General features: G+C 36.4%; 1 protein-coding gene and 2 long non-coding RNA genes across 3 annotated transcripts in view; 2 read left to right on the top strand and 1 right to left on the bottom strand.

Annotated features, from left to right (window-relative positions):
- Positions 1–267: 267 nt before the first annotated feature.
- Positions 268–859, top strand: LOC309493175. Its single transcript, XR_014203824.1, has 2 exons — positions 268–481; positions 570–859. It is a non-coding gene; the product is annotated as an uncharacterized lncRNA (long non-coding RNA).
- The window catches only part of dhx38 (DEAH (Asp-Glu-Ala-His) box polypeptide 38), a 33,172-nt gene continuing 20,105 nt past the window's right edge, over positions 676–13,742 (bottom strand). The window contains exons 20-27 of the mRNA XM_082162288.1: positions 10,643–10,851; positions 8,103–8,257; positions 7,848–8,003; positions 6,605–6,739; positions 6,386–6,511; positions 4,778–4,873; positions 4,561–4,682; positions 676–1,882 (exon numbers count right to left, since the gene is read on the bottom strand). Coding sequence (XP_082018414.1) covers positions 1,801–1,882; positions 4,561–4,682; positions 4,778–4,873; positions 6,386–6,511; positions 6,605–6,739; positions 7,848–8,003; positions 8,103–8,257; positions 10,643–10,851 — 1,081 coding nt within the window. The 3' untranslated portion in view covers positions 676–1,800. The remainder of the gene's footprint in view (positions 1,883–4,560; positions 4,683–4,777; positions 4,874–6,385; positions 6,512–6,604; positions 6,740–7,847; positions 8,004–8,102; positions 8,258–10,642; positions 10,852–13,742) is intronic.
- LOC309493174 lies at positions 8,264–10,469 on the top strand. The gene is made up of 2 exons (XR_014203823.1): positions 8,264–8,855; positions 9,010–10,469. It is a non-coding gene; the product is annotated as an uncharacterized lncRNA (long non-coding RNA).

Genomic DNA, 13,742 nt, shown 5'->3' with positions numbered 1-13,742 from the left:
GAAGATCGAGTCTGCAGAAATGTGGAAGGATTGACACCCCTGTCTTATGGTTTCTATGAAGATGAATAACTGATGATTATGGATCATGTGTTTTAAATCATGAAGCCATCCAAAATGTGCCATGCTGGGCTAACTTCGGGCTTAACTGATAACTACTACTGTACTGACTGGATTGTTCATTAGAGTTGCCGGTTGTCATATTTTCAGAGGAAACTTTTCAATCCCTAGTCATTTAAATTTGTGAGCAATAAATTAGCTTTTTTTTTTTTATGACTAATTGTTGCTAAATGATGACTAAATAGATGTTATTTTTATAAATTCATATATCATAAAAAAAGCAACATTTTGAAGAAAAAGCAGTTTTTTCTTTTCTTTCAAAGACTACAACATGCATAAGAAATGCTTTTATCTCGTTTCTGCTTTTTCTTTGCATGTGTTTTAATACGGATTGTTGCGTATTAGCGCCCCCTACCGTATACCAGTGAAATCACAGAAGAAAATTCCGTCAATGGCGGGAAAGAGTTTCTAAAAAAAGTCCATATTAATACTGCCACACTTTCTCCGACAAGCGAAAGCGATGAGACCAGTTTTCCTGTTTTTTCATGCAATGTTTGACAAAGTTTTGTCCATATGTATTAAAATGCAGTTATCCAATTACCACATTACAAAGTAACGCTGTGTTCACTTCTTTAATCTTGAAGATAAAACCATAAAATTTAATCACAGAATGAATTTTACATTTTCAAAAATATGGTTATTCCTACTTTCCAGTGAAAACATAATTTGCCAGAGTCTAGACATGTTTTGACTTCTGCGTATCTAAATCATTAAAAAAAAAAGAAGAAAGAAAGAAACACAATATACAGATATGCTGTACACTAATGAAGTTCAACAAACTATTTCAAAGCTTCCGGAAATACAAACAGAACAGCAGAGGCCTGAAAATCAGAAAGCAAGCGAAATGACCCTCAGAGGAAAGCAGATGATCAGGTGTTTTTTGTGGATTCTCAGCAGAGGCCTGTTATCTCTGTCAGTACACAGTAGATCTGTTCAATGACTTGCAGCCCAATTGCATCAAAGACGACACAGGGTTTGACCGCCGCCTGGTCAGTGTTGATTCCAGCAGTATGATGAAATATTCTAGCAATGTTTTTTGTCAGAATAACAAAGACATGCTTCATCCACAGGGGATTAACCTATCAAAGTACAGGAAGTTAATATTCATGGACGCTCTGTGTTCTCTGAAAGAATGATACAACTGCTGCATTTCACAAGCCGAAATATGAGAGGATGCGAATTACAATTCCAGGGTAAAGTGAATATTACAGAAGCACATGAATAAATTTGGCGGCTCTGTTTTCTACAAACACTTCAAACATAAAAAAAACCCTGTTGTTGGGCTAAGTATACTCATAATGTCAAATAAAGATTGTTTTCTTTAGTTCAAGTGCCTTCAAAACTAAGAATGACGAAGGTGTCTGTTTTTGAATTTAAGAATTGAATCAATGTAAGATCAGGTGCTGTGCAACAGTGCAAGCATCCACTTTTTTTCTTTCTTTTTTTTTTTGAGTCCAGACAGTCCAAAAGAAAAAAAAGAAGAAAAAAAATACACTTTGTCTGAGAGGAAGAGATGATGACTGGAAATTTTCTCCTTATACAATTGCTCCTACTGCTGGCCAACCCTGGAAGCTGCATGCGACAAACACTATGATGATCATATAAAAAAAAAATTGCACTGAAAACACCAACTGAACATCATAACATCATATTTGCAATATTATGCGGGTGAAATTATTGGTACTATAAGCCAAATCGGGCCGGTGTCCGTTTTGGCGTCATAGGCGCTTCTTCTTTTCTTCCTGGGGTGCAGATCTTGATTGACCTGATTGAAAATAATGAGAAAAGACATTTTTATTACAATATGTTGATTTAAATAGAAAGGTTGTGTAAGTGACTGTAAATGTGCCATGCATCAGAAGTTGTGCGATTTGCTCTGAGGTTAAATGAGAAGAATAGACAGCGAAGAAAGGCCAGTTTGTGTCTGTGGGGACCTGCGGGACACGGGTCTGATGTAGCTGACAGGGCGATGTATCATCTTTAATTACAGCCGTGCACAAGCGCTCTCCTCCTCACACACATCCATCAGGCCGTGACCCTCCAGCTCCACACACTCACACCTCCATCAGTTCACTTTCTGATGCTCAACATTTAGCCATTTTAGACCTTTATTTAATCAAACATTCCAATTAACTAGATTTTTACATCCTCTGATTCACATTTACACGCTCTGCCACAATTCGCAATTGAATTTAGACATTATTATTAAGACATCATTAATATTGCATGAATCTCTCCTTCAAATCTAAAGGTCCTTGCACACTGAATCCGAAATTTTCATATACGTTTCTTCGTATTCGTCATTGAATTGCTCTGATTTGTCAAAACGCCTCACAAAGTGTTCGCTGCTACGAAAAACGCAGAAAATCAAACCCGATCCGATTTTTTTTTTACAACGGACGAAAATTTCAGAGGCAGTGTGTAAACGTGATTGACACAACATGAGATCGTATCGATTTTTTAACGTGCGAAAATTTCGGGCGACAATTTCGGACTCAGTGTGCAAGGACCTTAAGTCTGAGATTTGAGTTTGAATGAATCATATTTGATGCACATATTTCGAAGGCCTCTAAATATGATCAAAACTTTGCTGAAAAAACCTGTTGTACACAATCTACTACGTGCCTTGTGTCATCCGATTGATAGTTTATACTTTTTTAGCTAGTAAAAGGCCTTTTAGTATCATTCTTAAAAAGTGGTTTACGTGTCTTTTTGCTGTGAAATCTTTCATTATTTTTATAAAGTAAACATGAGAACAACTTTTATATTGTTAGTAATATTTCAAGATGAACACTTACTGGGACCTAAGCAACTTATGCTTACCTGATTATCCATACATCATTTTTTTGTAAAATCGTGTTAAAATGTGAGTATCAAATATGATCCATCAGGCTTTTGAGGAACATTTATATGTTCATCTCTCAATCCGCATTGTATTGCATTGCATTATATATTTTTTGGTTACACTTTATTTTAAGGTGTCATTGTTACAGTGTAAATATATATTTAAGTATTGAGCAATATTAAGCAACTACATGTACTTACTATAGGGTTAGGGTTGGATTAGGACAGTAATTATGCATAATTTACTGTTATTACTATGGCAAGTACATGTAACATATGTAACAAGGACACTGTAAAATAAAGTGTTACCTATTTTTAATTATATGCTTGTTATGCTGCTTGATACAACAAACTAGTATTTCTCACCATATTATTTTAATGTATCATCTTAATTATAAACACACTAGTTTTTGTAGCGCAAACAGTTTTACCGTAACTGCACTTTTTACTCTTCTCATTATTTCCCTATAGTGGCTAATGAATCGGAAGCCTTGCACATTCACAAAAACTGGTAACACTTTACAATAATGTTCATTAGTTAACATTAGTTAATGAATTAACTAACATGAACTAACCATGAGCAATACATTTGTTACTGTATTTGTTCATCTTTGTTAATGTTAGTTAATTAAAATAAAGCTGTTCATTGTTTGTTCATGTTAGTTCACAGTGCATTAACTAATGTTAACAAGTTTTTAATAAATTATTAGTAAATGTTGAAATTAACATTAACAAAGATTACTAAATGCTGTATAAGTGCAGTTCATTATTAGTTCACGCTAATTAACCTTATTGCAAAGTGTTACCCGAAAACTAGCTTATTTTACGCATTGAAAAGTAAGGTGGATATGGCACTGATTTTCAAAGCATTTTCTTTAGAAGAAATGTAAAACGTCCTCTAAGTGACCTGTGGGTCCGGGAGGATTCAGGTCAGGTGAGACGAGATGAGCTGTGATCTCATCTTAGATCAGACAGTGTTTTCCTATCAGCTTATTTAAAACCCCATGAAGGCATCAGAACCCAAGAGGGAGGCCGGCACCTTAATTATCCATCTCCCCATCATGCAAATGAAAAGTCTAATCCCCACTTTTAATGTGATTATTGTCAGGACGTCCATCAAGCGGACAGTCAGCCGAAGGCTTTGATACAGAGATAAAAAGTCCTGATTAATTAATGAAGTGTTATTTTACAGGACACATTTCCCACTTTTGTGGAGCTGACAGGTGTGTGTAAAATTAATTTCCCGGATTAGTTTGAAAAATTAGCGTCTGTCTCTCTCTTCCCCGTCCGAGGCGGTACAATTTAAATTGCTACAGTAATGGGGGTCAGGCAGGAGTCAATATTATTTCTTTTTCTCTCCTGTGGAGACGGGAGGTGAGAAAAGCTCATCATGGAGAAGACAAGGAGACGCTAGGTGAGGAAAGAGATGAGGAGGGTGTGAGGGGGATAATAGTCTTCCCAAAAATTGCGACATTAGTATTTCAGCACGACAGCCGTTTGATGGCTTCCTACTAAATAGGATGATTCAGATTTCATGAGTGTGAGCAGGAAGTGACTCTAAACCCTGAGTGACAGCAGTATTTGTGATGGCTAAAGTACCTGACACTGCCCAGGTTGTTCTTCCTGTCCTGCTCCTCTTTCCGTGCCAGGATCTGTTGTTGTGCAAGGGACATCTCCTCCTCCATGATGGTGATCTCCTCCTTGGCTCTCCTTCGGTTCTCCTGGAAGAGGGACCAGAAGTGAGCGAGACCAAAATAGAGGCGAATATGTCCTGTAAAGTGTTGAATCTGTGATATTGAGGAAGGACGTTTCTCACCTGTCTGCTCTTGTTTGCATGTTTGATACTGTAGAACATGGGCCCAAGCTCAGCCAGCCACTCGCCGTCCACTGCCGTCACACACTGCATGTACTCCTGAAACACAAACACACATGCGTGTCATCAAATAACTCTTCACCAGGGCTCTGGGATATAATATTCACAATATACTCAATAATATTTGATTATAGTGAATATCATGAAGATTTTAATGTGGTTATTTTTATTTTTTTTGAAGGGGGGGGGGGGTGACAGAGTATGGAAGTTTCTGCAAATCAGTTTTGTCGAGTATCCTCGCAAGTAGAGTCTTAAATGAACGTAAAGAGTTATGAGAAATTGTGTATCAGATCCGCATCATGTGTGTCAGGTCTTAAAGTGACAGCAGCCTAATAAACCTGCTGCCGTCTGTTATCAAGGATAATCAAAGAACAAAAGACAGACAAATTAATTCACCCACTGCTCTTGACTGAACAACGTTTGTGGCTTTAAGGAGGATTAATCTATATTTAATTTATAATTTAAGCAGTGAAGACTGTGAAGTGTTTGATAACTTTATTCAATTGCAGTATATATCCTACCTGTTAGACTACCTGGAAATCTTAAAGCACTGTTTTACAAGGTTACATGGGTCAAAACAACGAAAACAATAACTTTGAGCATTTTGACTTGGCTAGTAAAAATCTGAACCAGTCTGACTGGGCCAATAGAAAAAATTGAGCCCTGATATGTTAAAGCGCACAGGCATTAAGTTCACTTAAATTAAAAGTTGTTATATTATTTAAAGCCTAATAAATCAATTCAACTGTAATGCTGAATGCCTATAATCAATGGCTAAATTATTATTATTTGATATTATTCTGATAATTATTTTTATTTTGGGGGGGGGGGGGGGGGGGGGGGTAATTTCATAGAGCCATCAGTAGCGGTATGGGTATCTGTGATACTGGCCTTCTTTCATAAAAAGATGCCATTAAAAAATATTTAAAATATAGGCTACTGTCTTTATGTTGTTTCTACGTTAATTTGGAGATTAAACGTGAAATTATTACAGTACAAAAATTATATAAAAAACTTTTGTTAGTTTTGATTAATCATGATTAATTACAGATTAATGTGAGCTTAATTAGTCATTTTTTGTATTGATTGACAGCACTAATTACAGTAAAGTAATTGAAAGAGCTCAACACAACAAATGTTTCAAAAGGTTTCCTATAATTCAACTAAAAATGCAACTTTTAGTGACTTCTGCAGTTTATTTTAGTGTCCTTGTTACACATGCTACATGTATTTACTATAGTAATAACTATGAATTATGCATAATTACATGCAACTCACCCTAAACCAAACCCTCATCCTAACCTTATAGTAAGTACATGTTGTTATTTAATATTACTCAGTACTTCAAAAGTATAATTGCACTGAAACAAGGACACCTTAAAATAAAGTGTAACCATAAATACAAATAGTTTATAAAAACAACAGTGGAAAAATGACAGGAAATAATCTAAGGAAACTAGAGGAAGCTAAATTCAAATTTGCATCACCCATATAAGCGTCTCATACTAACTTATGTCACTTCACATTGAAGGGCTGAGGAGGAGGAAGTACCTTTGTGGTCATGACCAGTTCATGGTAGATGATGTAGTCAGGGGTGTAACCCATCCCGAACAGAGCGCTGGTGGGGTGCAGATGGCAGGGCATCCCAGTTCTCACATTCACATACTCCCCTATTCCCTAAACACACAAATACAAGGCATGAAGACACTTCAGGTGTTACTTGATGAAACTGAATCATTACAATGCCAGAAATGCTAAGTAGCTGTGAACCTTTAATTTAGCAGCCTGGTGAAAGTACGCAGCACAGATGCACTTCCTGATCACATCCCAGTCAGAGCCACTGGAGATCAGGTTCATTTTCTGCTGCACCATGATGTCTTTGAGCTGAGATCGAACCTCACGCACCTGTGACGCACACACACACATTATTTAGTGCAATATCTAATCAAAGAAAAAGCATGCTTAATTTTGCACTTTCAAAGAAAATGTACAGTTAAACCTGTTAGATTGACATACATATTTAAAAAAGCCATTAAATAACATCTGTGAATATCCTTCAGAAGGATCACAACATTTGAAAAGTTCCTTATTTAAGTCTGATTTTACGATTGGCATTTAGAAATTTTGGTTGATTACAAAATAAATTGTGAATATTTATACACATTTATAAAGGTTTAAATTTATAATACATTAATTTATTACACTAAAGAGATATGAAGATATGATATGTATGAAGATATATATATATATATATATATATATATATATATATATATGAAGATATATATATATATATATGAAGATATATATATATATATATATAGATATATATATATATATATAGATATATATATATATATATATATATGAAGATATATATATATATATATATATATATATGAAGATATATATATATATATATATGAAGATATATATATATGAAGATATATATATATATAGATATATATATATATGAAGATATATATATGTATGTATATATATATGAAGATATACTGTATATACATACATACATACATACATATATACATACATGCATACATACACACACACATATATATATATATTTTTTTTTTTTTTTTTTTTTTTTTTGTGTAATAAATTAATGTATTATAAATTAAAACCTTTATAAATGAACCTGCACAGGGACTAAATGTGGCTAAATCCAGCACATTTTGCATTAATCATATGTATTATTAATGTGCATTGTCCTTGATTAAATAAATAATGAATGTATGAAAGAAAGAACTTCAAGATGGGACAGCGGCAACTTATATTACAACTCATTTCCCATGCAAAGAGAATATTTACATAGAAGTCTTAAAGGTACAGCAGCAAAGAATATGCACATTAGCTGTAATGGTCAAAGACTTTGACCATTTTTCATGCAAATCCATTTTGACTATTGTAAGTGTACTTCAGGGGAAATTTTAAATAACATGTCATGGAATTCATGAATCTGATTGGTTGAGAGTGACGCCTCAGGTTGACATACCTTACGCATGGCTTTGGTGTGGATGAAGTGATCGTTACACCAGATGCTGGAGTAATTGTTGTTCTTCCACTGCAGGTAAACGTTGAGGTAGGTCAGGTGATCACTCTCAGGCACTGAGAACTTCTCTCTCACCTGGTCACTCTCCTCCTCTCGACCCTAGACGAGTAACGGCAGTTTGAGCACTTCGAAAACTGAACCCGCATGTACAGCACATTTGCTTGTAAGTAGGTTGTAGTAAAGAGCCTAGTAACGTACCTTTGGTCTGTAGAAGATGGATGGCACTGACAACATGGAGACGATGATAAGAATGTCAGCGCTGCAGGCCATGTCACATGACACGATCAGCATTTTGGACAGAGCCGGATCCAGAGGAAACTCCACCATGAGCCGCCCGGTGGGCGTCAGAGCGCCTTGAGACAGAGACGAGAAGAAAGCATCCTCAAATACAGGCAAAAGTCAAAAGGGATTAGAAAGCACCTCTTTCCAAAGTGCTGATGGTGGGAAAATGACTCCACTTTGAGATTCTGATCAAACTTTTCAGAAGCTCAGATTTCAAAGATTACATGACAGACTAAGAAGATTAGTGAGAGAGCGCCGTGAAAAGCAGAGAAGATGTTTGGGCAGGTAAGCCTTAATCAGAAATAATCTGCTGTTAACACGAGACGAGAGCTAGAGGGAAAAGCGCTCCACATAGTCAAATCCCCCACAAACCCCTGAGAGATACGCAGGAAATGAGATTGAGATCCCTCTCTGGTCACACAAGACAGTTTTACTTCAGTTGCTACAGCTGAACTTTGCGTAAGACCTTAATACTTCACTGCAGCACTTCACAAGCTTAAGTCTACTCAACTAGAATGCAAGTTACACGCAAGAGATTTTTCCTAAAATAAAAATAATGTCACTACCATCAGTTATCTTTAAACACTGATATATCCAAACACTGGCGAGTGAATATATACTCAGCAGAAAAAAAAGAAAAGTCCTTTTTCAGGATACTGTATGTTAAAGGTATAGCGGAGGATGTTTTACTTCCTGGTGGGTAGTCTAAACTATTGGTCCTCCTAATTGTCAATCATTCTGGTGAATCAATCAAACTTTTCAAAAAGTGGAGAGGGCGGGTCTTATCTAAAATTTGGAAAGATCCTCCGCTATACCTTTAAAGATAATTTTGTAAAATACAAATAAGATCTTTCTTGGAAAGGGTTTGAACAATGTTTTTCATGCTTGTTCAAATAAACATCAACAAACCTGTGGAACAGTCCTCAAGACACTAACAGTTTAAATACTCTTTTTCTTACTGTTACAGCAGAATACAAAAGAAAAAAGAAAATAAATGGGGGAAAAATGCAGCGGTTGAAAAGAGATATTCTTATACCACATCACATTAAAATACCAAGTGTTACGGTATTCTCTAGACATTTTACAGCTCTTTCAGTCAAACTGACGGATGAGGATTATTTGTAGCGCAACCTTATGATTTGAAATTATTTGTTTCAGTCTTTTTGAGTGGAACTTTATGGAAGTAAAATAATGTCAAATGTGTTTGAAATAAAAAAGCCTGTTGAATTGCACTACTTGAAAAAAAATAGGCATTGCATTAACCATGCTTGCATTTTAATGCATTGTATTTTTAGGGCTTGCATTTTTATGGGCTGAAATTCAACATGGTTTTGCACCCCCTGCTGGTGAGGTCGACTAACAGCAGATGGAGAGTATGCTCGGCAATCTACTGCTTTTCCTGCAGTTCCTGGATGTCAATGTTGAATTTACTGTCGAATTTGAACCACTGAATTTGTGGAAGCGAATTTGCAAAGCGAAATAAAATGGACCGAAAATTGCCTGTTGAATATTATAGGTTGTATTTTTAAACAGTCTGAATATTTTGGAAGTGAAATATGAAAGGTGAATATGGATTATTGAATTTTTAATAATGAAAATGTGTTTGAAATGTTTTTAATTGAAATATTCACAGCTTAAATATTCAACCATGTTGAATTTCAGCCCATAAAAATGCAAGCCCTAAAAATACAAAGCATTAAAATGCAAGCATGGTTAATGCAATGCCTATTTTTTTCAAGTAGTGCAATTCAACAGGCTTTTTTATTTCAAACACATTTGACATTATTTTACTTCCATAGAACTTCACCAAAACTGGAAGTGCCTCCCATAAACTAAAACGCAGTAAAAGAAATATAGGATATAGTGAAGTGATTTTAATCTCAGGAAAGTTTGTTTTCTGAGGTGAGAGACTTTTAATTTTGTGACAAGTTACAAAAATAAGATGATTCCTGACATCATCTCATCTGACAGCAGATACTGAATTAGGTCAGCACGTTTTTTCCTCAGGCACTCTTTACTTAAACTGTGTCTGACAGAAGAGTCAACAGCTTTCATGCACATCTTTCAAAATAAAAGTTTCGCATCAGAAAAACATTGAGAGTTTCATTTGTTGTTGTCGTTTCTTAGACTACACGCTCCACGACCCACTCAAAGCCGCTTTGCAACCCACTTTTGGGTCACGACCCGCAGGTTGAGAAACGCTGCTTTAAACAACGTCCAAAATAAAAGTATTTTTAAAAGCTCTATATCATGTACATTACAATTAGACAAATTTATTAAAAAGACTTTTTGACTGGAAAAAACTACTACATTATAAATGTACACATTATTTGATCATTCCTGATACCATCTAACAGTTCACACAGTTCAACTCTAAAGACCAGATTCACTCTCTACTGTTTCTTACGATAAAAGAGAGAGATTGATGTGGTCCTACGCTGCCTCAGTGGTCTCACCTGTGTTGTCAAGAGCTCCCAAGATCCACAGCTGGTACATGGAGTTCAGCATGTTGTCTTCAGGTGGTGGATCCATGAAGTGGAAGAGCAGAAGGTCCTGCACTCCCAGTGACTTTAGCAGCAGCACAACATTGGCCAGGTTAGTGCGCTGGATCTCTGGGATAGTGGTGGTGAGCATTTCATTCTTGTAGGCACTCTGAGTGTATAACCTGAAATGAACAGACATAAATGTAAAGAAAGATCCATTCATTTTCAGTAAACATTACAAAATGTCCCACCCCGACACCATGTGATACAGTGGCGAGCGAAAAATCCGGTGTATTCCTTGTTAGGGTGCTAACACACTGCAGAGAGCTCTGCGTAATATTTGGATATGAAAAGAGATGGATCAGTTAGATTTCCAAAACTATAACTAGACTCGCAGTTATCCTTGGTCAATCAAACTTAAACTGGCCAAGGGAACTTTTTTTTTAAGTTGAAGTACTACATTTCCTAAAACTGAAATAAAAACGAACTAAAGCTGAAAAGAAATATTTAAAAATAATAACAATAAAATTGGCAAAAATAAAAATAAAATACAAAAACTTACAATAGATTAAAATTACAGCTGAAATTTCAGCGAATTAAAAATATTACTAATACTATAATAGTATATGAATAATACTAAAATAACACTGTGGTTAAAATATGCCTATATCAGACTGGAGTTACTATTTTTCTCAGCATATGTCATTATGCAACAAGAAGCTCTTGCTCGACTGCCGTGAACCCGTTCAGGACCGTTTGCTGAGGCTGTGGATTACAGGTAATATACTGTTGCAAATAATGTTCAGTTTCTTGCACAGACCGATCGTTTCGCTTCATAAGACCTCAATGTATCATCAGGAGCCACGGGTATTGATTTTGTCTTGCCTGTATGTATTTTTTGACTCTTAAAGTGACGGTAGCCATTGACTTGCATTATACGAATCACCAAGGACCACGGTTTCAGCTAAAAATCTTCTTTGCGGTCTGTTAAAGATGCAATTATGACAAAGTAGTATGTCCCAAAGCTTGCCTACTCTTCCGCTACACACTCAAAAGTATGTATTTTTCACCACAAAAACAGTTCATACTATTAGGGCATAGTGTAAGTAGGTGAAGTAAGCGTCATTTGAGCTAGTCATTACCAGTTCCAACCCCAGCAAGTGACACTGCAAGACAATTTTAGTGCTGTTGCGTTGATCTAGGTAGCTCCGCCCACAGTGAAATCTCATTGGTCCAAAAACCCACAAACCCCTGAGATATTTACATATTAAATATGTTTTGACTGGCAGTGATTTGCTTCACTGCACCAGTTTGAAGAATTAAATGCTTCATTTTACAAGCAAGTCATGGAATAAAATAAAGAGAATTGGGCAAGATAAATAATAAAAAATCTGTGTAAACATTCAATGCAAAAGGTCCAAATAAAGACGTATACATGACATATGCATGCAGCACATTAATGAAAAAGTTTTCTACCTCCAACCTTTAGAAGAGCTAGAGGGAAGCTCTTAACAATGAGTCATTTCCAAGCTACCTCTGAGGATCTTAAAATATCACAGCTCTGCTTGCTGCTCCATAGAGACAGATCTGAGAAAACTATTCAACAAAATCAGTAATCCCTCAGAAGTTGGCGTGAAGAAGGAACTCTGGGAAGCTCTGTAGTACAGCGTATGCATTTATGTATATCTGTCCTTCTGGCTCTTGTGCCGCAATCACAGCCAGAGCTTTTGAGTTATGCATTCATCACACACACACACGCACACACACACACAGCTCTTGGCCACATTACAAAGCGTCTGGCTGAACAGAATTGATTCTTGATGCACAGATGTTTGGTAAAGGATGCATGCAACTAATCCGACATGAGCCACACACTTTCACAAGCAACCAGAAACACTCACAGGGAGGCACAACAATCCCTTGTGTGACAGTGAAACAGCGAGACAGTGTGTCATCGCATCTTTGGGGCTGTGCAGATTTGAAAAAGGTCACAGTCAAAAAGCCCACAGGAGCATTTGAATCAAATCCTCAGAGGTGTAAACAAAAAATAAACTACGTTAAATCCTCTTAAGATTACCGTCCCGTCCCCCTCCTGCAGTCGCCCAGCCTCACTGATAGAGGTTTCAGAAAAGAGTGAGCAAAAAAAAAAAGAATAAAGCTCATGAACACACTGATCATCTGCCTGTATTAGCAAAGAGAGTCTGTATTAACACCACAGAGACACCTGAATGATTCACTTCCTTTGGATGATTCATTTCAATATACCGGAACAAAAAACTGATTCATCACTCAAGTCTGACTCACCTTAAAGTCAGCATGAAATAAATATTTATCCGTGCATGTTTGTTTTTTTGACCGTGTAATTTTTAATCAAATTATGGTAATATTGTCAATCTTCTGGTGAAATGACAGACTTTCTCTCTGGTGAATTTCACAGGACTTCTCCAATCAGTTGATGTGCTTAAACTCCGGCCCTTACAAGCTCACGTTCATCTGCCTCCACTTTTAAATGCCCACATCTTAAAATCCAATCACCAACCATTGCATAGAACCAAGTCCTGCCCTACAAATTTTATTTTTCGATAATCTGTTACACTCAGATGTAGGGCTGGGCGATAATTCGATCTCGATACGGGATCGCGATAAATTTTTTAACGATTTCGATAATATGCTTGGGACATATTATTCGATATCACATGAAAAAGTAAGCGCAACAACAACAGTATCAGTCTGCCGGCTGCCGTATATAATTAATGCGATATGGCTCAGGTTTCCGTTGTCATGTAATGCCGTAATGCCAAAATGAATTTGAGAATAAGCCTAAAATGTATAAAGCAAAAATACACCGACCTTTGGCTATGTTATAAAGGAACAGGCTCTACCGTTTGAAAGTTATTAAACAACATCGCATGCTGCATTTCAAATAAAGCGCACGCCTAAAACGGCTGTAATATAGACCTAAACAACGAACGAATGAGTGAGACGTTTCAAATATGGCCAGGCCCAGGCAGACTAGCCGCCTGTAAAAGCTTTTTTCAGAGGCCAGACGTGACGGACGATGGTGAATCAGGAA

This window comes from Leuciscus leuciscus (assembly GCF_965113295.1).
Source record: "Leuciscus leuciscus genome assembly, chromosome: 2".
Classification (NCBI taxonomy): Eukaryota; Metazoa; Chordata; class Actinopteri; order Cypriniformes; family Leuciscidae; genus Leuciscus; species Leuciscus leuciscus.
The sequence above is the reverse complement of the archived record's forward strand: the minus strand, read 5'-3'. Positions and strand labels throughout refer to the sequence as shown.